The sequence below is a fragment of the Amaranthus tricolor genome, chromosome 1 (genome assembly GCF_026212465.1).
Source record: "Amaranthus tricolor cultivar Red isolate AtriRed21 chromosome 1, ASM2621246v1, whole genome shotgun sequence".
In the NCBI taxonomy this organism is placed as follows: Eukaryota; Viridiplantae; Streptophyta; class Magnoliopsida; order Caryophyllales; family Amaranthaceae; genus Amaranthus; species Amaranthus tricolor.
The window spans coordinates 36,927,174-36,951,912 of record NC_080047.1 but is presented as its reverse complement, the minus strand read 5'-3'; the positions used below and the strand labels follow the sequence as shown (position 1 = coordinate 36,951,912).

Below are 24,739 nucleotides of genomic sequence, written 5' to 3'. Positions count from 1 at the left end.
GCTAAATTCACACTAATAACTTAATAATCTATTAATAGTCTTCAAATTAACATTTTTCACAAGTAGCTGCTAAATTTATTTCTCTTTAAATAAGTTTCCAAATCAACATTTTCAACTTTACAATAAATAAAACTTTATTCTCTTCAAAAAAAAATCAAATATTCTAATTAAAATTCAAGTTAAAATTGCATCATTTGGATAAATTCCCAAAATTCTACAAGTTCACCAAAGAACAATGTTTCAAGTTTAGAAAAATAAGTAAACTTATTAGGTTTGCAAAAATCAACGGTCTAGTTATAAAACAAACAAAACTTATAATTTCACAAAAATCAATATTTCTAGTTTTAAAACAAGTCAAACTTATAATTTTCACAAAAGACAATATTTCTAATTATAAAACAAGTAAAACTTGTAATCTCGCAAAATCAATATTTCACACATAGTTTGAGTGGCAAGTATACTTAAAATACTTTTACATCATTTTACATAAATTTTGGTCAAATAGTTAGCAAATAAAATATTGTGTACTAAATAGTGATTAAAAGTTTCTTTTATAATGAAATCTCATAATTCAAGAAAAACACTTCAATATTTAATAACTTATAAAGATTTCTCAAAAATATCTTTTTAAATTGTTATTTTATTATTATCATAAAAATAGTTGTAATAATTTTAAATAGTAAATCAAACTCTTTTTTTTATATGATAGTGGTCAAATGACCTATGAGTGTTTTAGGCCATTTTCACATAAAAAGAATGACTTAATTTAATTTAGCATACTAAATCCTAGATTTAAATAATTTACATAGCCACTTAAAAAAAATAAAAACTTTACGCAATAACTTGAAAATTTACTATTACTTTAAGGATAAACTTAAATCTCAAAATAAAGTATAATAACAACATTCTTAATATAACCATACTTGATAAAAAAAATATGTTCATAAAATAACTTACTACCTTATAAACTAGTTTGAAGGCGAACATAAACATATTAATAAAAATTCTAACATAAAAAAATTCTTAAATATAATAACATTCATAATGTACCACATAACTCATAAACATACTAACACTAGTTTATAACATAAACTATACTTAATATCACTAGAATACAATTTTGCACCCAACTTCCTAAACTTGTTCAAATATTATTAAATTAACATACTAAAAATACTTTTAGCATACACATACTTAATATAATCTTGATCATAATTTCATTAAACTAACTTCCTACTAAAACATATCAACATATTTCATACTTTGTACATTTTAAAGTAAATATAATGTAAAATTCCACAAAAAGAGTATGGCAATAAGTTATACCATACTAACACCAAGGATTAGTACTAAGTACTAATTAGGAAAATAATATCCAAGATAGATAATAATGCTTCAAAGATAATTAATCCAAACTCCCAAAATAATGATGATCTTCTAAGTTCCCAAAATAATGATGATCTTCTAAGTTCCCAAAATAAATAAATCCAAACTCCAAAAATAATGATACTTTAAATACCCAAAGTAATAACCCAATAATGCTCTAAAATGATAAGCTTCATCTTCTTGAATTTCAACTAATAACAAAGATATTAAGTTAGTAAGATTTTAGTGAAGTGAAGATATAAAAAAGAATGTTAGAAATATTAAATGATGGAGGTGGAAGTGTTCTCTTGGCTAAGGGGGTATTTATAATGGGTTTTAGGCAATTTCTAGTTCATAAAGTGTATGAATACGGATGTTAGGAGTATGGAAGAAGGTTAACTTGTGTAAGTAGTTTAGCATATGGAAGAAGGTTAACTTGTATAAGTGATTTAGAATATGTAAGTGTATGTGTAAGAGTTGGAGTGTGAAAGTAAACTTGTAAGAGTTGGAGTAAGTAAGTGGGTGTATAAGAAATTGAAGTGTAGAAGAAGGTTAACTTGTATAAGTAATGAACATCATGGGTTAAATAGAAATGAATTTGGTTCATCAAATTTTTGTTCTAGTATGTACAAGTGAATACACTTTAAAATAATGGGTAAGTTTGATCATGAAAATATGATAATTTACTTAGAAAATTTTGCTTAAAACTATACTTACAGTTAATAATAAAAATATGACTCATTTTTAGGTATAAAATAATTAAATCAAAGTTGCAAGGTTAAAATAATAAATATCAATGTTAGTTTAAGGAAGGAACTTAAAACGTAAAGTTTTATAAAATCGTAAATTTAATAATAAAATTTTACTTTTCGTACTATAAAATAATAAAATAATATTTTAGTGCTTATAAAAAACGTTTAAACAAAATAATATTTTAAAGTTTAATATTAAAAGAAATTAAAAAATCGAAAAAAGGTTTAGGAATTAAAGGTGGTTTGAAATAGATAACCAAAGGATTAGGAATTTAAATTGAAAATTCGGAATAATTAATCGGAAGATTAAGATTAAGAATTTTGAGTCTGTTACAGATCTCTCTGAGAAATCATTTCGTAGTGACACGAACCCATACAATTTGTCTTTTTCTCTAATTGAGTAATTTGAAAATTGAAGTGATCACTTTAAGGTCATAAGTGATAACTTTATAAATATTATAATATTGATCACTTTGAAACTGTAAGTGATTACTATAAGATTGTAGCTGATTACTTTAAGATTGTCATTGATCAACTTTAAGATTATAAGTATTCAGTTTAAAACTATAAATAATGACCACTTTAAAATTGTAATTGAAATGATCATTTTAAGATTGTAATTGATTACTTTAAAATTATAAATGAAACTACTGTAAAATTATAAATGATTACTTTAAAACTATAAGTATATATGTTGTGTCGGCAATAAAATAATCTCAATTTAGTTTATATGAAAGTTCAATTTTTCTTTAAATTCAATGGGAAATTCCATATGGTAAACTTAAGTTGTTGAAAACCATGTGGTAAACAAACATCTTTTAAATCCGCATGATGACTTGAGCTTTTAATTTTGCAAAATATTAAGTTCTTTGTTAAATTAATTACTAATTTTGACCAATCTTTTGAAAAAGTGCGACTTAAGGGTGATTGGAGCGTTTTTTCTTATAAAAGAAAGCTCATTATGATGGATAAAAATAGCGTAAATTTAACAAAAAAATCTTAACTTTTTGATAACCAAGTGGAAAACTTAGAAGTTTAGGGTCACTACTTGGAATAAAAATAAAACGTTTGTCTACTATGTGGAAAAGCAAAAAACTCGAAATCACCACGTGGAATATCCCAATTTTTTTTTAATAAATTAAGCTTTTAATTACTTCCTTCGTTTCTTAATGAAGTTCACAGGAGTTAAGAAAAATATAATCTTTAAAATAGTGGAGATATTATTTTATTGAATAATAAATTTAATGGAGGAAAATTAAGGATCACAAACATTGAAAAAATATAAAAAGAAAGTTAATGGAATAAATATAGGGATCACAACTAACATAAAAATATTTTTATAAAGTTAGTCGAAAATATATAGGAATCATAAAAAATAAAAAAATATTAAAATGAAGTTGGTGGAAGATATATAGAAATCATAAATATTATTAAAATATTAAGAAAAAATGAATATTTATGTAAAATATATAATATAAATAGAAAGAATAACAAATGATAACTTTTAATTTATTATCTCCGCCATTAGGGAAAAAAACACGAAAAAGAGACATAGGACAGCACAAGAGTGGGTCTGTGAGTAGTAGTTTATCTACCTTTCTTTGATATCTCCGCCCTCACAAACCTTGGAGTATTTCTTAATAAACTTCTCTAAAACCTCCATTTTTCCTCCCTAAGCTCATAAACATCTCAATCTCTCCATTCTTTCGATCTCTTCCTCTCATCACCAACAATGCAATCCTCACTTTCTCTCTCCCTTTCATCGTCTTCCTCAATCAATCATAGATCAAACCATAACTTCGATTTCCCCTCCATTGTTGCGAAACCTCTCAATCTCAATCTCAATCTTCGCTTTTGTGGACTTCGCAGAGAAGCTCTGAGTTTCTCCGCTACTTCTCGCCGAGTTCAGGTTCTCAGTCGCCGAGTTCCGAGTTGTATCTCCGCTGCTTTATCCACTAATGGTAGCTCTCCTAAGACATTTGATTATGATCTCGTTATAATAGGTGCTGGTGTTGGTGGTCATGGCGCTGCTCTTCATGCCGTTGAGAAGGTATCTTTTGCGACTTTTTAATGTTGAGATTTTGATATCATGATATGTTGTTGTACAAAGGTGATTGTTTTGTTCATTTTTATCAAAACGTGTTAATTTTGATGTTAATTTTAGATGGTATTTTGATATGAAGGTTCATGTAATTTTAACTAATTATTGTGTGATTTGTTTTGATTAATTCGGTAGTGAGTGAACAATGTGGTTGCTATGAAGTGACTGTTGAGTTTGCACAATGTAGGTTTGTGTTACAAAGAGTATTGAAAGAATAGAGAGGAAGCAAAAATATTATTCCAGAATACACTTACTGTTATATTACAATGAGAAAACTACTAAGTATTTATATAGACAAAGAAAGCAATAAAGAGGATCAATAACAACCTAACTGATTCTGTTAGGAAGTTAGAGAAACTAAATGTGAGCTGGCAGCAGTCACGTGAGAAGCATAAGCATGAGTATTAACATCCCCCCTCAAACTTGGTGGGGTGTTAACCATGCCAAGTTTGTGCAGTAAGGCTTGAAACTTGGATGAAGGTAATATCTTTGTGAAGACATCGACAAGCCGACTCGATGTAGGAAGGAAAGTGAGTTGAATGAGGCCCTCCATGACTTTTCCCGCGTAAAGTGACAGTCGATTTCAATGTGCTTGGTCCGATCATGGAGAACGGGATTTTGAGCTATTTGTAATGCAGATTGACTGTCGCAATGAAGGATCACAGGTTTGAGATTGTGCACACCTAATTCCTCAAGCAAACGAACAAGCCATGTAATCTCAGAAGAAGCAGCAGCCATAGCATGGTATTAGACAGTTCCCTGTTTCTTAGACTTCCAGGATATGGGAGATGAGCCAAGGAGAATAAGGTAGCCCGTGATTGATCGTCTGGAGTCAATGCAAGCACCCCAGTCCGAGTCTGAATATGCTTGGAGAGTGAGCTTGTCAACACCTTGCAGTAATATGCCATGAGTCCCCATTGTGGAATGCAAGTAATTTAAAGTGTGAAGAAGAGCCTGGTAATGTGACTCGGTGGGAGATTGCATGAATCTAAATCTGGCCGAGTTTTGGTGAGGAAGTTAAGCTTCCCAACTAAGGACCTAGATAAGGTTGGGTTGGAAAAAGGAGGAGAAGAATCCTTATAAAGCTTGGTGTTGATGGGTAGAGGAGTGACTACATTCTTTAAGGTTTGCACATCACAACTGTGAAGCAGCTCTTGAGTAAACTTATTTTGAGTTAGAGCTATACCATTAGGTAAGGGAGTGACTTCAATCCCAAGAAAGAAACCAAGTTGACCCAAATCTTTAATGCTAAAGGTGGCATGGAGATGAGTCTTCAGAGCAGTAATTTCAGTGACGTTGTTTCCAGTGACAATGATATTGTCAACGTACACAGCAACTAAAGTGAGGGATGTGTGGTCAGCCTTGATGAACAAAGAGTAATCTTGGTTGGATTTCTTGAAACCCATGTGTAAAAGTTCAGAAGTCAATCTTGCAAAGCATTGCCTAGACGCTTGGTTGAGACCATAAAGGGACTTGTTCAATTTGCATACCATAGAAGGAGGGCAAGTAGGCCAGGAGGAGGAGACATGTATACCTCCTCAGCGAGATCACCATGTAAGAACACATTATTGACATCCAATTGGAACAAACCCTACTTGTGAAAGGCGGCTAGAGCTATAATGCATCGAATGGTAGGCATCTTGACAACCGGAGAAAAAGTCTCGTGATAGTCGACCCCATGTTGTTGATTGTACCCTTTTGCAACTAGGCGTGCCTTAATTCTTTCCAAAGTACCATCAGCTCTCAATTTAACTTTGAAAATCGACTTACAGCTGATAGTTTTCTTACCCAAAGGCAAAGGAACAAGGTCCCAAGTGGGATTCTTGTGCAAGGTTGCCAGTTCGGTTTCCATTGCTTGGACCCATTGGGGTTTTTGACTGCTTGGGTGAAGGTTGACGGTTCATGCCAAGATATATGAGATGCCATGATGGATTTTTGCTTGGAGGAAAAAGAGGAAGTGTTGATGAGATTACACCAATGATTAGTAGTAGTCCTTGACGTAGGAGGGAGGTTTGTGAATTCTATGGATGTTCGAAGGTTGGTATGAGAAGAAGGTTGGGCAGTTAAGTCAAGGACTTGATCAGGATTTGCACAAGGTGTCTTGCAAGCAGTAGTAGAAGGAGAAATAGGGATGGGTATAGGACAAGAAGGTAGAGGACTAAAGGATTCAAAAGAGGGAATATCAGGGTGGGTAGGAAGGTAGATTCTGGAAGAAGGAGAGGAAAAATTTGTGGAAATATGATAAGGGAAATGATGTTCATGGAAGATGATGTCCCTGGAAATTGCGATCTTTTGTATGACAAGATTGAACACTTTATAAGCTTTCTGACCATGTGGATAACCAAGAAAAATAGCAGGTTGAGCGCGTGTATCAAGCTTGTTCCGTCCTTGTTTAATAGTAGACATGAAACACAAACATCCAAAAACTTTTAAGTGAGTGTTAGTTGGCTTTTGGCCATAAAGTTTTTCATAAGGAGAAATAAAATTTAAACAAGAGAGAGGAAGATGATTTATTATATAAGTAGCTATGGAAACACAATCTCCCCAAAATTGTGGAGGAAGATTGGATTGAAACTGCAAAGTTCGAGCCACAGCCAGGAGGTGTCGGTGTTTACGCTCAACAACCCCATTTTGTTAAGGGGTGTAAACACAAGATGTTTGATGTTCTATACCATGAGTGTTGTATACATTTAAGGCCTCACCTTTGCAAAATTCTTTGGCGTTGTCAGTGCAAATAATCTGAATGTTAGCTTGAAATTGAGTCTTATCAAGAGCAATAAACTGAAGCAATATAGAAGGAGACTGACTTTTGTTTTTCATTAAGTAGAGCCAAGTTACCCTAGTAAAGTCATCAACTATAGTTAAAAATAAAATACATCCATTGTAAGAAGCTTTATTATAAGGGCCCCACGTATCTATGTGTAAAAATTGAAAAGACCTAGTAGTTTTAATGGAACTAGATGGAAAAGACTGTCTAATTTGCTTTGTAGCAGGACAAATGGAACATATTGTAGAATCTTTAAACTCCTTGACACTAATACCAGGATATAGCACTTTTAATTGTTGTAAGGAGAGATGTCCAAGCCTATGATGTAGAAGCTTGATGGCCTTAAGGCTAATATAATCAGCAGCATTGAAGCACGAAGGTTTGACAGAAATGGTAGGTAATCTTGAAGGAAGAACAACATAGTAAAGACCATGTTGCATCTTACCAAGAAGAGAGATCTCCTTGACAAGGTCCTGAGCAAAGCACTTATTAGTAGAAAATGTTAGTGTCAAATGTAAATCAAAACAAAGTTTATGCACAAAGATTAAACAAAAATGAAAATCAGGTACAAATAAAATATTATGCAAAAGAATGGTATTTGTGAGTTGAACATCACCTATTTGAGTGACTTGTACACGTCTCCCATCAGGAATAGTAACAAAATGATTTAAAGTCGGAGTGGTATGAAGATTAATAAATAAGTCCAAAGAATTACACGTGTGGTCTGTGGCTCCAAAATCAATAATCCAAGTAGAAGGAGAAGAAGAGTGAGATAGAGAACAAGAAATACCTGCTAGGTTAGATTGAGAGGGGGAAGTAGGAGTGTCATTATGATCTTGGTGCTTCTCAATATATTGCATCAGATTTCGAAGTTGGGCTGCAGACATACCAATGCCTTCCAAGTCAAGTTGGTCCACTTTATCCACTGTGTCATTCATTTGTACACAAGCTGCTTGTCTTTTTCCATGTGCAAGTCGATGACCCATTGGATAACCATGGAGTTTATAGCATTTGTCTTTAGTGTGACCAGAAAGTTTACAAAAGTCACAAAAAAGTTGATTGTACCGCCTATTACTATTGTATAGACTTGTGACATGCCCTTTGTGGTGTCCTTGGTTGTCATAGGCATGCTTTTGTGGATTCTTGGCATAAAAGGTCATTCTATCAGATGCAAAAGCAATAGAATCATTATTTATTACATGTGGCTTACTATGTTCTCTATGAGATTGTTCTTGAAGCAACATTCTGTAAGTTTGAGAAGAGGTTGGAAGGGTAGGCATCATGAGCATATTGGATCAAACTTGGGCATAATCCTCGTTTACTTTCATGAGAAGATGTAAAAGACGATGATCTTTTTCTTTATCGACACGACCAGCTAAATCACATGTGCAAAAACCACAAGTACATCGAGGAGAAGGACTAACATTATCAAGTTCATCCCACAATGCCTTCATTTTGGTGAAGAAATGAGCAATGTTCATACCGGTTTCTTGAGAGGCATTGAACAACTCTTCTTTAATGGAGTAAAGTTGGTCAGAGCTAGGGCTACCAAAACGCTCTTCCAAGTTGCACCATATTTCACGAGCAGTGGGATAATACATAACACTTTGGTAGTGAGTTTATCCAAAGAGGCAATGAGCCACCCAATGACCATATTGTTACAACGATTCTAAGCTTTCTGTTCTGTTTCATTTGTATTGGGTTTGGGAAGAGAACCATCTATGAAAACTACCTTATTTTTTGCATTTAAAGAAATCAACATTAAACGCTTCCAATCACAAAAACTGTTTCCATCAAAAGGCACAGAGACGAGTTTAGCACTGGCTGTATCAGATGGATGTAAAAAATATACAGAAGCTCTGTGTATGATCTGTGTTGATAGTAGTGGCCATAGAAGGAAGAAGATATTAAAAGATAGAGAAAAAAAAAATCAAGATTAGAAAAAGGAAATGGCTCTTGATACCATGTTACAAAGAGTATTGAAAGAATAGAGGGGAAGCAAAAATATTATTCCAGAATACACTTGCTGTTATATTACAATGAGAAAACTACTAAGTATTTATATAGACCAAGAAAGCAATAAAGAGGATCAATAACAACCTAACTGATTCTGTTAGGAAGTTAGAGAAACTAAATGTGAGCTGGCAGCAGTCACATGAGAAGCATAAGCATGAGTATTAACAGTTTGTGAGTTGGTAGATCATGGAAGTGGATAACCTTATTAGTTAATTTCAGTTTCTTAAATTCGTGTATTTATTGAAATTGGATTTAGAGTTGTATTATGTATCTTTATTTTTTTAAGCAATTAAGGTTAGTCGAAAAAACAGTGGTTTATATAGTTCTACTATCGATGAAATAAAATGTCATTAATGTTACAGTGATATCCTAAAATGACTTATATATGGTATTAGCAGAAATTAGGAAAAACAGTTATGTCCATTGTTAAGACAGGGAGTGAAGGAAGAATCATGGTAACATTTTCCAATGGAACAACCTAGCTCATGGGTTTAGATTAAAGATATGCTCCCTAACTACTAATCACTTCAATTTAGTCCCTTTGAATTCAGCACGTCACTTTTATTCTCATATTTTACTATTCAGTTGGCTATACGTTCAGATTTTCAATTTAGTTGAGTGAGCTCACCTATTACTAGTCCTAGAGAGCAACCCCTAACAATGTGTTTAGAGGAGAAAATTTAAATCAAATGGGGAGTGACATTTATCTCCCAAAATCCGTTATTCAAATATTTATTGGTGGGAAAAGAGGAGGATAATGAAAAGCCATGCAATTACTTTCTTCTAACATACCAAAATCTACAAAAATTGTTAATTTTGAGGGAAATACAAGTTTTGATGATCAAGTATATGATGACTATGAAAATATTTACTTTATTCCAGTTTATGGAAACAACTTATTCATGATGCATTTGAGACCATAGTGCAAAAACAAGACCGCATTGCATTGCATGGTCCGCCTCGTAAACAGAGGCAGACTTTGCTTTTTTTTTTTGTAAGGCCTAATAACTAAAATATATCTTCTAATATGAATTTCTTTTTTTTTTTACACAATTTACAATAGAAAGAAAATAATATTGTAGCGTAATGGTGGAGCTGCGAACCTACCATGTCCTAATGTAGATCCGCCACTGATCGTAAAGGTTTTCAAAAAATAGAAAAAACATCAAACAAATATTTTCATGTTATAAAGGAGTAAAAACCGCATTTTTGGTCGACATTTGGCTTTACGATAATGACATTACTCCCATCACCATGTTCTCGATTATTATCGTATTTATGCTCTATGTTTGAAACTGTTACAAACTTAGAATCATATGATTTCCGTTCTAAGAGTGATGCAAGACGTGCCTTGGAATTTTTTTGTATATGAATTATCTCAATTAGTGGGTGTGCTCAATTGCTTTAATGAGGCTACATATATTACCGACCCTGTTGCGGTTATGTGATTTTGACCTTTTGGCATAACTTCACCTTTTTTTTTGAAAAAGCAATGCTATTTATCATTTCTCACAGGACATATAGTGCTCTTAGTCTCCTGTTAATCAAGACAAATAGTTATTAATTTGCTAATGCATCATATGTTAATTTGAAACTGAGATGTTTATGTATGATCGCTTTGGATATCTAATAGTGTAGTTGAAGTTATTACTATATTATTCATTATGCTGAAATTTTAGAATTCATATTGCTTTGTGTACAAAGACCACTATTTGTGTTGGTTTCGTGCAAAACTTAGTCATTTTCAAAATAGGTTGACTGGTGTTGGTGTTTGGGTGACTTGTACTAGTGTCACTAACATAGGAAAGATGAATTAAGGAGGGGCATTTCCAGTAGCCAACGCCGACTGTCGTTGGTGGTGCCCAGGATAAAAACAAGTCATCACTCATCAGTGTGTTGCTGAATTGGAGTACATTCTAGAAGCAAATGCCAACTCGACGGTGCCCGGCTTTTGGGGCAAGCTGAGTCGGCTTTAGGTGCTGGAAGATTTTGGTTTTGATCCAGAAGGCAACGCGGACTCGGTGTTTTTCAGTCCTATGGAGAAGCCGAGTCGGCTTTTTTCGCGCGTCATGAGGGTGATGATTTTTTCTCATTTTCTGGGCGGTTTTCTTGCTTTGTAAGCCCTAATTTCTCTTTAAAGAGAGGGAAACTATAAATACCCCTCTAATTAGGGTTAGGGTTTCCATAGAAACACAAGAGGGTTTTGTGAGCCATTAGAAGGAGATTTTCTTAATTCATCTTTGTAATTTTGCAATTATATAGTGAAACATTTGATCTTGGTGCCCTTGGACGTAGCTATCTCATTGATGGTAAACCATGTAAATTTCTGGTGTGTTTTCTTATTGTTTGCATTGAATTTCTTTATTATTTTCATTGTTTTTCGATCATTGCCTCTACTGTCGCACAACAACTGGGATAAATTTATTCTCTTGCTGATACATATTAATTGATTGGCTTGGATAAATCTCTTCTCTTTTTAATATACATTTATAGTTTGACTTTAAAAAACAGTTCTCTTGTTGATAAATATTAATAGTGTAGTTCTTATATAATCATGTGTTTGTAGATTTTAAAATATTTCTAAAGCTTCAAAGATGACCAATTCAATTGTGTTGCTTAATTTAATATTGGAACATCATTGCTGGTTAAATGTTTACTTTGCAATGATTGGAATAAATTTTTATGATAAGACAAATGCCAATTTGCAGGGCCTTAAAACTGCGATCATTGAAGGAGATGTAATAGGAGGGACTTGTGTGAACAGAGGCTGTGTCCCATCTAAAGCACTGCTGGCAGTCAGTGGGAGGATGCGTGAGCTTCAAAACGAGCAGCATTTGAAATCCTTTGGAATACAGGTACTTTTTAATGATTTTTTTTCTTACTTTTATATTTGAGGCATTAACCCCCATAAGAAACAACATTAATCCAAGTGATCAAATGGGTGAAGCTAGGGATAGTTGCAAGGGAAGGGGATGTTTTAGTCCAAAAGTTCACGCTTTTATAACTTCGACAACTATGCCATGAACTTACGACTTCATGTTTGTAGGAGTGGGAATCCATTCATGACCAATCATCTTTTTTTTGGCTTTATGGCTTTTGTAGATGACCAGAAAGTTTTTAAGGATAAGGATTTTGACAAGGATTCTCAATTGACCACAAAATTATAATTCTTTGGTTGGATTTTGATGGATTAAAGTAAAATGATTGTTTGCACTGTGAAACTGTAGATGACGTTTCTATCAACAGTTAATTGGAAAAAACCTCTTTGTTTTTACAAGAGTAATGTTGCAACCACCTAATGTCGTTGTAATGGAATGTTGCTTCTTGACAAATTCCATTTTGGGAAGGGAGGACCAGGGGTGGGGATTCAATTGTATTCTTTTTTGATTCATACAAAGGATCCAAATATCCAACGATTCCAACTTAGAATATCTTATTAAACTTCTGAGAAAATTTTAGATTCTTCTTTGAACCCAACTTAATCTTTTTACTACCATTATCGTTGCTATATATTGTTACGGCACTATATAAAGAGAAAAATGTTGGAGTTAATCTTTGGTAGTTATATTATTTTAATCGAATTGCCATTTCTAATTTTAGTGGCTACAATGTGTACTGCTGATTGGAGCATGATACCACTTCTAGACTCCATATTCTTGGCATGTAAAACTGGGAGCTAGGATTTTTATATAAGTTGATTCAGGGGTCTTGACTAGCTGTGCATTGGAGGAATAATTTCCAAAAATGTAGATAGTATCTATTTGCTTTACATAACTGACCATGCCATTAAAGATACTTGAAAAATCATCATTTGTTATCTTGTGATAGCTCTCATCGAGTGTCTTACATTACCATCAACATCTTGTCGCTCTGTTTTGGAAAGTAGACTCTACTTTTTAACAGATTGATTAGTTTTCACACAAGTATGTAAAACAAAAGCAATTAACTGGTTACATTTATTTATCACGCTTACAGCAGAAGCTAATTCTTCTAAAATAAAAATGAAAGAATTGAGAAGGAAGAGTGTGTTTTTGTTTTTTTTTTTGCAAGAGCCGTATGAATTACTTTTCTCCCACTTTGGGACTTGCAACAGGTTGGAGCTGCTAATTATGATAGACAAGGAGTTGCTGATCATGCAACCAACCTTGCATCAAAAATTCGTGGAAACCTGGCTAATTCACTCAAGGCACTTGGAGTGGATATATTAACTGGCTTTGGTACAATCTTGGTGAGTTGTGATCCTGTGCTATCATATTGGTTTGCATTTAGTTCTTGAATCGGGCTGCAAATATAGGAAGTTATTTTCAGAAGTCAAAAGAAAAAAGGAATCTTGATATTGCTTAGAAATTAAGCAGACTTAGTTTCTTCACTATTGTTTTGCAATCTCTTGTTTAAGATTTCATCAAAGTGCTAATGTTTTTTAATGGTCTATTCAGGGTCCACAAAAGGTAAAATATGGAGAAGATAAAGTTGTAACTGCCAAAGATATAATAATTGCAACTGGATCAGTTCCTTTTGTACCTAAAGGCATTGAAGTTGATGGTAATAGCTCTCCCATGTTTAGTTTTTCATTATGTATTCTTCCTCCTCTCCCACCTTACATTCTCCTGTAAGTAGACATCTGTTTCTGATTGCCTCGTGAACAATCACTTAGTTTCAGTAATTGTGTTAAATTAAATTTCACTGGATGGGGTGTACCGAGTACTATCAAGTAGCCAAGTTAAGCCCCCCTTGGATGCAGGCTAACTAAAATAATTCATGATTGCAAGGATAAGGTAACCTAATACATACATACATGATTCCCTTCATGCTACGCAAGATACCGTTTTGCTAGCACTGTTTCAGCTGTAATGAATTTGTGAGGCTTAGTGTATGGCTTCGAAGTTTTGAAGAGCATAGCATTATTTCAGTGGCAAGGCAACGGATGGATAAATGCTGTTGATTTTATTTTATGTAAATAGTACTGGAACAGAGTTAAGTTGCTTAATCTTATTGTTTGGAACAGTAAATCGGCTCAGATTTTGATGAGTGTATTTATTGAAATGCAGGAAAGACTGTTATTACCAGTGATCATGCACTAAAATTGGAGTCTGTACCTGACTGGATAGCAATTGTGGGGAGTGGCTACATTGGTCTGGAGTTCAGTGATGTCTATACAGCTCTCGGAAGTGAGGTAGCATTTTCTATTTTACCCTCATTTGCACGTATTGTATTTTTTTTTTACTAGTTTCTGGATTTGGCTGTCATCTTAGAACTGAAACAGATTATCCACCATGAAATTTTTCCAGTTTTTGATGCTAATTTATCACATCCCAACTTTCCCCTTGATTTTGTCTCCGCCTTTAGTGTCTCTTTGTTCGTAATGATGTGTTTGAATTCTGGAAATTTGTACCACCTTTTCTGCTGTGTATGTCTGTTTTTGGTATCAAATAATCTGAATTCTACAAGTTCTGCAGGTCACTTTCATAGAAGCTCTGGATCAGCTTATGCCTGGTTTTGACCCAGAAATTTCAAAATTAGCACAGAGAGTGCTTATTAATCCCAGGAAAATTGATTATCACACTGGAGTTTTTGCAACAAAGGTACTTATTATGTTACTTTTGCATGCATTTGAATTTTGTCTCACCCTAAAATCTATTTTCTGGTCTGTCACAGATCACTCCTGCGAGGGATGGAAAACCAGTCACTATTGAGCTTACTGATGCCAAGACCAAGGAGCCCAAGGATACATTGGAGGTGAGTCTCATTAATGTTGAACAAGGTCGGGGGGAGGGGAGGGGGGTGGGAAGCTGTGCTCTTATAAATGGTTAATGGAGCTAAATGACATTTTGTTTGTTCTTGATAAGGATGAACTAATTTGTTCTCAGAATTCTAAATGTTGAGTGCTGTTCTAACTAATTTACTGCCTCCTTAAGCTGGATTTTTTTTAGTAGCAGAAGTTACTATTAGTAGGTATCCTAGCTTGTTTGAATTGAAGAAAATGGAAATAGAGGGAAGAAATATGGACAGAAGAAGTTTCCTCCGTTTGGATTGAAAATGAAGACGGAAGGGGAATGGAGGGGAGGAAATTGGAGGGATGAATTCCTTCATATTTGTGAGAAACAAATCTTCATATTTTGTGAAAATCAAATCTCTCCAATGTAGAGATTCTAATTTGAAACTCTTCACGCATCTCCCCCCTCCCTCTATCTTTTCTCCCTTCCTGTTGTTTTATTTTTATTTCTTTAAACAAACAAACCCTTAGTATAGCTGAAATTTTGAAAATTATGTCATTCTCAAACAGGTTGATGCGGCACTGATTGCGACTGGAAGAGCACCATACACCCAGGGCCTTGGTTTAGAAAATGTACGTTTTCTAAATTATTTATTAACCTGAGCTCATCTGTGAGAAACTTTCTACTGCACTACGGACATTTAATTAACATTTTTCTCTGCAGATCAATGTTGTTACTCAACGAGGATTTGTTCCTGTTGATGAGCGCATGCGAGTTATAGATGGAAATGGCAAGCTGGTATTACTATGACTTATGCCTCCGTTGTGTTCCTTTTCTAGTTACAACTTCCAATGGCTAAATCTTTATACTTCCTTTTTGCTATTAGGTGCCTAACCTGTATTGTATCGGTGATGCAAATGGTAAAATGATGTTGGCTCATGCTGCTAGTGCCCAAGGAATCTCAGGTGCTTTTTGCTCATTGATCAGTATGCTATATTGCTGAGCCCATATGTTAAAATTTTCGTCTAGTGTCTTTTTTGCAACATTTTCAATTTGCCACATTTTGATTTAATCTTGTGTCTTTCTTGAAACAGTTGTTGAACAGGTCACTGGAAGAGATCATATTCTCAACCATTTAAGTATCCCAGCTGCATGTTTCACTCATCCAGAGATTAGCATGGTTGGATTGACCGAGGTAAGCTATTAGTTTTCAAAAGATTCTTCAACTTGCAATTGTGCAGTTTATGCTACTAACTAGTGGAATTTGCTAAAACTTCAATAAATATGTTTGCTTTAATAGTGATTCTTATCCAACACAAAAGCTTGTGGCAAGTGACAAGTTAAGCTGAATTAGTACTGTTGTCAATCTAGTAGCTGGAGTTGATAGTATCATAGTGCTAGACTTTTAATTATGGATTAACCTTGTTAAGGGAAAGGAACGGCAGTGCTAAGCTGTGAGATGCATCAAGGAGATACTATATGAAGTTTAAGAGGTCTTTGTTGAAAAAGCAGCTGCTACTTTTCTCTTTAAACTGGATCTGAAAAGATTAAGAGCATGAAACTTGAATATGTTTTTGGAACCTAGAAGGTCAGAACTGACTAATTTTAGCAGCATATAAATGTTTTTTGACTTTGTGGAACCCTAGTTTTTATGTATCTCTATCTTTCATTTCATGTTAGCTACTCCCTTTGTCCCTTGAAAATTGCCCCATTGGCAATCAAAATTCTTGTATGACACGGTCTTATGGGCTCCTTGTTTTGAGTTCGTCTCACCGAGGGATGGTCTCTCACAAGAGTAACTCATCGGGCATTGGTGGGAAATTTGAGAAAAATGGATATATGGTAAAGTGGGAGAAATGTGTGGATGAGATGAAAAATTGAGTAAAATGTGTGGATGAAAATTAAATGAGGGTGGGTCTAGCCAAATATAGAAATGGCGCAAATGTATTGGGACGGACTTAAAAGGAATGTGGGGTAAATTTCGTGGACTGAGGGAGTATCAAAGAGATGGAGGCATTCATGAAGTATGTAGTCTGGTCTCACTTTTCTCTGTCCATGCTTCCTATTCATATTATGTACAGATTGTATTGTAATGCCTCATCATGAAGATTTAATTTTAGCATAACCTATGGCTTGTTAGAGTTTTATCTGGCCACCCGTAACTTTTTATGTAAAATTTTGCAGCCTCAAGCCAAGGAGAAAGCTGAAAAGGAGGGATTTGAAATAAGCGTGGCCAAGACAAGTTTCAAGGCAAATTCAAAGGCACTGGCAGAAAATGAGGCAGAGGGACTTGCTAAGGTTGCATTCCTTGATATCATTCTTTTTGACATATAATTTGTTAATTGTTGAACGTGTGCTACAGTAGACTTGATAAAATTCTAGTCGACCTTAAAAGTCTTAAACTCTAGGCTCTACTTACCCCTCACGTGGTCCCTGCCAAGTTTGACGTGAAGGTAATTCATTGACCCTTTTCTATGAGGTATGACCTTTACTAAAACCTGGCTAAGAATTACAAAAATGGACAAAATGAAGTGATAAAACGTAACAAAAATTAAATAATGAGCAACTCTTATGAGGCAATTTGACAAGTCTTTACTTCTCTAACATCTAGGAGTAGCAAAAAATAAATTTTGTTATCTGACACTTGGTAGGTTCTAATCTTCTGCTCAGTGGTCATATAAACAGAGATTAAGTTAGTGATCATGAAAAATTGATGACTGTTGATCATCAAACTCATCAGGAAACGGTCAATCGGAATTATTGTTTTGGACTATAGATGAACATGAAATGTTTACTTAATAGGAAACAGTCAGTTGTAATAATTGTTTTGGACTATAGTTGACTATGAAATGTTTCATCAGCTGGATCTTGCCACATTTTTGGTACTCCATATTTCTGTTATTACTTGTCTGTATAACATTACGTTTAAGTTATTCACTGATGATGCATATCAGGAAATCGTGCTCATAACTGCTTTTGGGCTTCCATTGTTTCTTTTTTCACTGTTGTATTAGGGTAAGTTGTGTATGAACTTCTTAGAACCATAAATATTTGAACAGTAAAGTCATGAACAATAGCCATCAAAAGTTTGAGAGGCCATATCTTGTAATTCGTAAAGGTTTTATGCATTTTAAATTTTCGAAGGTAACAGCACTATAGGTTACAAAGAACAGAGTCTTGTATTATGATCTATTTTTTAAAGTGACATCCAAGTAGCTGATTAGAGATAAATCTTTTTAGGAAAATGCCTGTTACAGTTATGGACTGTCAATTTAGAAATGAGGCGTAAAGTTTCTTGAATTGGTAATACCTATGTATTTTTGTGGTTGAGTGATGTTTTGTTTTGGAAGGATAAACAAAAGTAACCCAAGGGGGGGCCGGGGGGGGGGGGGGGGGGGTCAGGTGAGGAAGACAATATGTGTGAATTATTATGTCCCTTTACATATAAAATGTCAACAACTCTATTTTTTCTTGAAATTCTCTGATCTCCTTTATATTTGTGGCCTTTTCAGTTGATATATAGGCCCGACACCGGGGAGATCCTTGGAGTACATATATTTGGATTGCATGCAGCAGACCTCATTCATGAAGCATCTAATGCTATCGCGATGGGAACACATATACAAGTAACTTCTTTTTCTTAGGATATTTTGGTTGGCAATGCTTGTTGCAGTTTGGTCGCACGCGTTGATTGATTATGAGCACTTCAATGCTGCATGTCCCGATTGTTTCAAACAATAATGAGTTATGACATTGCTTAAATTCTTTTTAAAATTTCTGCAGGAATTGAAGTTTGCTGTTCATGCACACCCCACGCTCTCTGAAGTGGTAGATGAGCTTTATAAAGCTGCTAAGGTAAGCTCTAATGTCTTGTGGGTCCTAAAATATGTTCAGAAAGATTGGTGAGGACCGATTCTAATATATCATGATCAGGGATACAATCATAAATTGTGTTTACTACTTTTTTCGTTATTTGAGTCATTATGCTTTAAAGTAGTAGAATTAGCATTTGTTAAAATTTCATCTGAACCTTTCATCTGAAATTATATCCCTTATCAATAGTTTTTTTCTTGAAACGTGTTATCCTTTTAGACAAAAAGAACAAAGTGTTGGCGTTAACTAGAGTCTAGATACAATGTATACTTCTATTATTTAGTCCAATCCAAATGATTACATATATAGGCTACCAACTCAGGGGGGGTGTTATGTGATGTTCGCATTATTCTTTCTACTTAGCAGCATGCACGGATACTTTTCAGAATGCCCAATTTTTTTCATTTAAAAATTAATTAGTTGATTAGTTATACTTTTCAGAATTGAGGCCCAAGAGAAATACTAGGTCGTGTTGTGCCGTGCTCAAGATCACTAAACAATGGCATGTGACACGGCACGAGTACACTGTCTTGGGCCAAAGCAATATTTGTGTTGTTTTTTCATAGACATAAAATGGCAGGCTGGCGTGTCATGTCATTTTCCAAATACTGCTTTGGTCCATGTCTGATTAGATCTAAAATTTCTTAATGTCCTCTCCTCATCATTATTTGATACCCTCTCTTTTTTGAGGGATTTTGTTGATCAATTGCAAATCTGAAGATATTTTTAATTTGAATAACTTATGCTAGATTTACATGACAGAAAATGTGTGTGGGTGTGGGTGTGTGAGTGTGTGGGGTGGGGTGGGGGGGGTCGGGGGGTGGGATAGACTGTAGGAGGGATGTATTGCAAAAGGGGAGGGGTGGGAAATGGAAGGAAGAGAATGGCAGAGGAAGAGTTATCCACTTTTTTTGTACTAAATCCTTTAACGCTGGAAAAATTGAGAAGGAAAACACCAACATTTTTCTTCCTTCCCACATCCCTGTCTCTTCCTTTCCCTTCCCTCATAAAATATTATCCAAAGATGGTATTAATGTAAATAAAGAATTGATATCCACTTCAATCCCACATGATTGATTTCAAGAAGTCTCTCCTCCAAAGTGAACATGAAAGAAAAACACTATGCTAAGACAATTGAATTAGGGGCTTATTGTCGAATAAATCTGTGGCAGCGCCTAAATATTGTACTTCTATCCATCATGAATAAGTAATAATGTATTTTCTTTTCTCAAACAGGTTAAAGTTCATGCTTCTTCTACAGTTAAAGAACCAGTTGCAGTCTAAGCTGGGCCAATAAATATTTGCTTGTATTAGAATTATTTCAATGAAAACTAGGGACGCCAAATGCCCAACTGGTGTGATAAAGCTTTTATCACCACTTGCTACATTACAGACACGCATACTTCTGCAACTGCTATGATTACCGGTTTCCAAGTTAGGTTGCATTGCGTTCTTCAGCTTACTCTGGTATCTTGCGAGAAGACTACATTCATGACCACTGTCTCAGATTATTTTAGAGCTGCAAAGGAATTAGGTTACTCATACTTAAGGTTCTAGTTTTTTATGTTATAAACAAGATAATGCCGGACTAATTTATAATAGAAACTTCATCAGTATGTGTTCCTGCAAGATCTTGTATCGGTTAATGAGTCTTTTGGAATGTTATTGACTATACTTGAAATTATAATTTGCAGTTCAAACTTTTTATTAGGTATGCCCTGGCATCTATGAGATGCCCAGATCTCGTGATACTGGCAGATGTTTTCCTCCAAAGCAAATGGTTAAGATTGTTCTTATTTCGTATCTTGTGGGTATACCAAGCCAAGTACAAAACGGGACAATAATCTAAATCAGGCATCTATGTTAATTGAGGGAACACCAATGAGCTCTAAATTTTGCTTGTTGCTACCTATTTAGTTAGATTCACAGTACCAATTCATAAAGGTGTATCTCATTTTGTAAATGCTATTCCGCTCTACTCATTTTGCTAAATTACTTTTTTCTATGTGAGTTTTTAAAATAAAGTACCAAAATAAGTTTCTACCCAGAGCTGAAGTTGGAAGAGTTCATCCAATTTTCGCAAATTAAATCATCAGTCCCAAATTTAAATTGAATGCAAGTTCTTGTGTTTTTCAAAATTTGCTTGGGTTTAAGAAAATAAGAGAATTAAATTTGCATACATTACTACCTTTCTACTGCAATAGGACTTATTAGAAATGAAAGTTAATAGGAGGTTGAATACTCTCTAGAGGGGGTGTGAATAGAGAGTTTGGGCTATTTAAAATTTTGTCTGGAAACTTGTCTCAAGAGTTTGAGGAGTCTGTCAAAAATGTTTTCTGGAACAGTTTTGAGTCAATTCGTAAACAATAACGTATGTACGGAAAATAAACTTTAAAGTATAACACACGATATGTTAATGAGGTTCGGTTCTAACCAACCTACTCCCCGCCTATGGGTTCTCTTTCAACCCGTAGGATTTCAACGCCTTTTATTAATCTGACTTTAATACAAACAAGAAGATCTCACTATCTCCTCACACCACGTTCTTCTCCTTGAAGAACCGTATTACAAGTCCCTTTAATAAAAGCAAATCCCAAATCTCACAATAGAGATTCACAAGTTGAACACTTTGAAAAGTATTCTTGGTTAGGCGTATTAAACTTAATCTAACTCTTTTTAAACTCTTAAGCCTATTACAAATGTAAGAGTTAGATGAACTAAGAATTACAACTCTTTAAACACTTAGAAAATTTCTAAAGAGAGAAAGTTATAAGAAGAGGTGCATAGAGATGTATCCTTAATTCTGAAATGAAGCCTCATATATATAGTGTTACACCTCAACACATCTTGGAAAACCAGAAGGCTCCTTTTCGTTATTTTCTGTTGAACTGGTCATTCTGCACCTGTCCTCAAGATCTTGAGCTTAACATCAAACTGACGTGTATTGACAGCTAAAATAATTTCGTCATTGTGTGCTGTAATTTGTCTTTAATATCCAATGCTATGCTGCTACGTTAGTACTCATACAAGATATTGAAAACTAAACACAAACCAGATTTATCAACGTTTAAATAATCATTCAAATTAATTCCTATTTTTAGTATTAATTCAAATAGTCATTTTCTATTTTTAATGTTAATTCAAATATCATCTTATTAATAGAAAACTCTATAATTTGCATAACAACTAATTTAACATCAAATATAGCCGTGTACTATAATTAACAAAACATGTGTACCTTGTACTATATTTAATCATCAAATTAATTTAAGCACATATTTAAATTCAAGTTTAAATATAAAACATTTGAACGTTTAATAACAAAACGTGTAATGAAATATTCAAACTTAATTTCAAATAATTTCAAAGTTAATTTTAATGAACCTTGACCTATTAAAATATTTCAAATATAATTACGAAATTAGTCCTGATTATAAACATAATTATCTTCAAGACTTTGAAACGTATTTCAAGACTTATAAAATCAACTTTAAGATAAACTTAAGTTCTTTAAGCATATTCCAACATCTTCGAACTTAAATATATAAATCACTTATCAAATGTATATCAAATATGATTTTAGACTTACTTAAACAACTAAATATAATTACTTAATTTATTTGTTTAATCAATATGTGTTTTGAATTATCATCATTTAAGAAAATTGAGTCTTCAATTTCCCCTTATCATTATTTAAGAGAGTTGAGTCTTCAAGAAAGCCAGAGCATCGATAGCAAACTAGACAAAACAGTGAGCCTGTCTTTCAGGCATTCCATACATCACTCGCCTCGAACTCTGACCATATCAACGAGTTGTAGAAGTCCCAAATAATCCTTCTAGCTTCACCCTGGGTTCCCCCGGTATACCATGAGGCCCACTCATGGTTTAAACTAGAGGTGTTTATAGGCGAATTTAAGCGAGTAACGAATCGGACTTACCTCCAAAAATCTACCCGTAAACCGTAGGTCTAAAATTTTAAAAGACCACCTGCCTTAGATGTGTTCCTACCTAATATGTAAAACTAAAAACTATAGAGATGAGTGTAAAAGTTTTTAAATACTCCTAATATAGAAATATATAAAACTAAAATATACCTGCTCACAAATCAAAAACAACCAGGTTTAGTTCGCCTAGAGAACATTTTTTAAATATATTGTCCAAGCCAACATATTTTTCAAACTGGGTGAGCCGAGTCTAGCGGGCAAACCATCAATGATAAATTCCATTTTTGAACCTTTGATCTTTCACTATTGATATGATACTCTATCCCTAAGAAATAGTTACACTACAAATAAAGTAAAAATTAGTAAAAGTGAGTAAAATATATATTCTATGCCAAAGCCTGAAAAATGAATAAAAGATGATAAGAAAATGTAAGATGATAAGAAAATGTATGTTAAATGTGTAAATGCAAAATTAAATTAGAGTAAGTCATGACAAAAAAAAAATAGAAATATAGCTTATTTTAAACAAAAAACTAAGGCCAACGATTTTGTGACGGAGTAGCTTCTAATTCTATCACCAATGGGAGTGCGTGAAACACAAAATTTCAATGCTATGATCTCCAATCAAGTAGCCTAACCAAAGGAATTACCAACTATTTGATGAAATCACACAATATCACCATTCTACGTATTCTCACTCCCTGTCTTATTCTTTGCATGAAATACTCGTCTTTCTCGAGTTGAGAGACTTATTGACTGCGCTCTTCTTTATAGGTATAAGTTGCCACCGTCCTTCCCTCCCCAGACCGTGCTCATAGTTTTATAGCAGGATTGGACAAGATGATGATGATATATACTCTTTCCCATCAAATTATTCCATTCATTTATCTCATAAGAATTCAGTGGAAAACCAAAAAAAAAAATTATAGGGAAGTAAAAAAAACAGATGAAAAAATAAATTAGACGTGTACGATAAAAATTAGAACCACTCAAGAACATGTTAGCCAAATAAGAAAAAGAAAATAATCAAAATGAGCAGGGGATGAATAGAACTCGACTTAAGTCATTCATAACCATAACAAATATGATCCAAATACAAACTCTGATTCCTCCATTAGACAGTAACAAAAATAAGAAGCATTTAAATCGAAGTTCAAGGATCTACTCTTCCGCAGAAGCCTCTTCATCGCTCTTCTTGTTATGTTTCCTAGCGTATCTCTGGTTCCTTAAGAATTTCGGGTCCATCTTCAATCATTAACCAAAAAATTTAACAAAATCAGTACAAAAAGACACCATTAAATCAATTCAAAACTTCAAAATTGGAATCAAAAGAAAGAAAAAACAGAATTTATACCCCCTTGGTGGAGTGGTGACGATGTTTGCGAGGCTTCTTGATGCCATTTTTGTGGGCTTTGTAAGACTGATTGTGTGCAGTGTGATTCTTCGACTTGGCCATTTCTTCCGCAAAATGCCTAAAATGATTAGTCAAATTAACGCCATTAAAATTAGATATAAGAAAATTAAGGAGGTTCAGAGATATGAAATTGGCGAAGAAAGAGATAGAAACCTGCGAGCAGTCGAGAGCTTTCGGTAGCAGCTAGGGTTTGTGGAGCTATTGAGAATTTGATGAAAGAGTGGTGAGTTCGAAACCCTAATTTTGATAGTAAAGGACTAAAGGGAAAAATCGAGGTTTAATACTGGGCTTTGTACTCGATGGCTCGAAAACTTACCGATCTTTAAATTTCGCCACCCTCTTCATTTTATCGTCACCCCCTCCAAATTAAATTACGAATTTGCCCATGATTTTTAAAAAATTACAATTTTGCTATTCATTTCAAATTTCTTATTTATAATAATAATAATAATAATAATAATAATAATAATAATTATTATTATTATTATTATTATTATTATATCAATAACAATAATAATAATAATTAACTTTTTTATATTATTCAAAAAGAATATAAATAAAATTAATAATAATAATAATAATAATAATAATAATAATAACAACAATAATAAAATTAAAATTAATAATTATTATTCAAAAAAAAAATTGAGTCGCCCAAAATTGGGCGATTGAACCATGGTTCAGTCGCTCAGAACCGGGCGACTGGACCCCGGTTCAGTCGCCCAATTTTGGGCGACTTTTTTTTTCTTTTCTTTTTGGAAAATAATAATAATAATAATAATACTAATATTAA

At 33.8% G+C, this 24,739-nt stretch overlaps 2 protein-coding genes across 3 annotated transcripts; one reads left to right on the top strand and one right to left on the bottom strand.

Annotated features, from left to right (window-relative positions):
* The first annotated feature begins 3,648 nt into the window (after positions 1–3,648).
* Positions 3,649–20,298, top strand: LOC130811506 (dihydrolipoyl dehydrogenase 1, chloroplastic-like). Its single transcript, XM_057677833.1, has 15 exons — positions 3,649–4,167; positions 11,710–11,856; positions 13,095–13,229; positions 13,438–13,543; positions 14,050–14,174; positions 14,458–14,583; positions 14,657–14,737; positions 15,285–15,347; positions 15,439–15,513; positions 15,602–15,680; positions 15,810–15,910; positions 16,900–17,013; positions 18,228–18,341; positions 18,499–18,570; positions 19,825–20,298. The coding sequence occupies exons 1-15, from the start codon at positions 3,850–3,852 to the stop codon at positions 19,870–19,872; spliced, it is 1,704 nt and encodes a 567-aa protein (XP_057533816.1). The 5' UTR covers positions 3,649–3,849; the 3' UTR covers positions 19,873–20,298.
* A 3,277-nt stretch (positions 20,299–23,575) lies between these two features.
* LOC130820465 (60S ribosomal protein L29-1-like) lies at positions 23,576–24,246 on the bottom strand. 2 transcript variants are annotated; one of them, XM_057685853.1, is made up of 3 exons: positions 24,100–24,246; positions 23,887–24,004; positions 23,576–23,777 (listed from the first exon to the last, which is right to left on the bottom strand). In XM_057685853.1, exons 2-3 carry the CDS (start codon positions 23,986–23,988, stop codon positions 23,694–23,696), a joined length of 186 nt encoding a protein of 61 aa, XP_057541836.1. In that variant the 5' UTR covers positions 23,989–24,004; positions 24,100–24,246; the 3' UTR covers positions 23,576–23,693. The 2 variants fall into 2 exon arrangements, with proteins under 2 accessions (XP_057541836.1, XP_057541844.1); XM_057685861.1 differs by having other exon boundaries at positions 24,104–24,205.
* Positions 24,247–24,739: the final 493 nt, after the last annotated feature.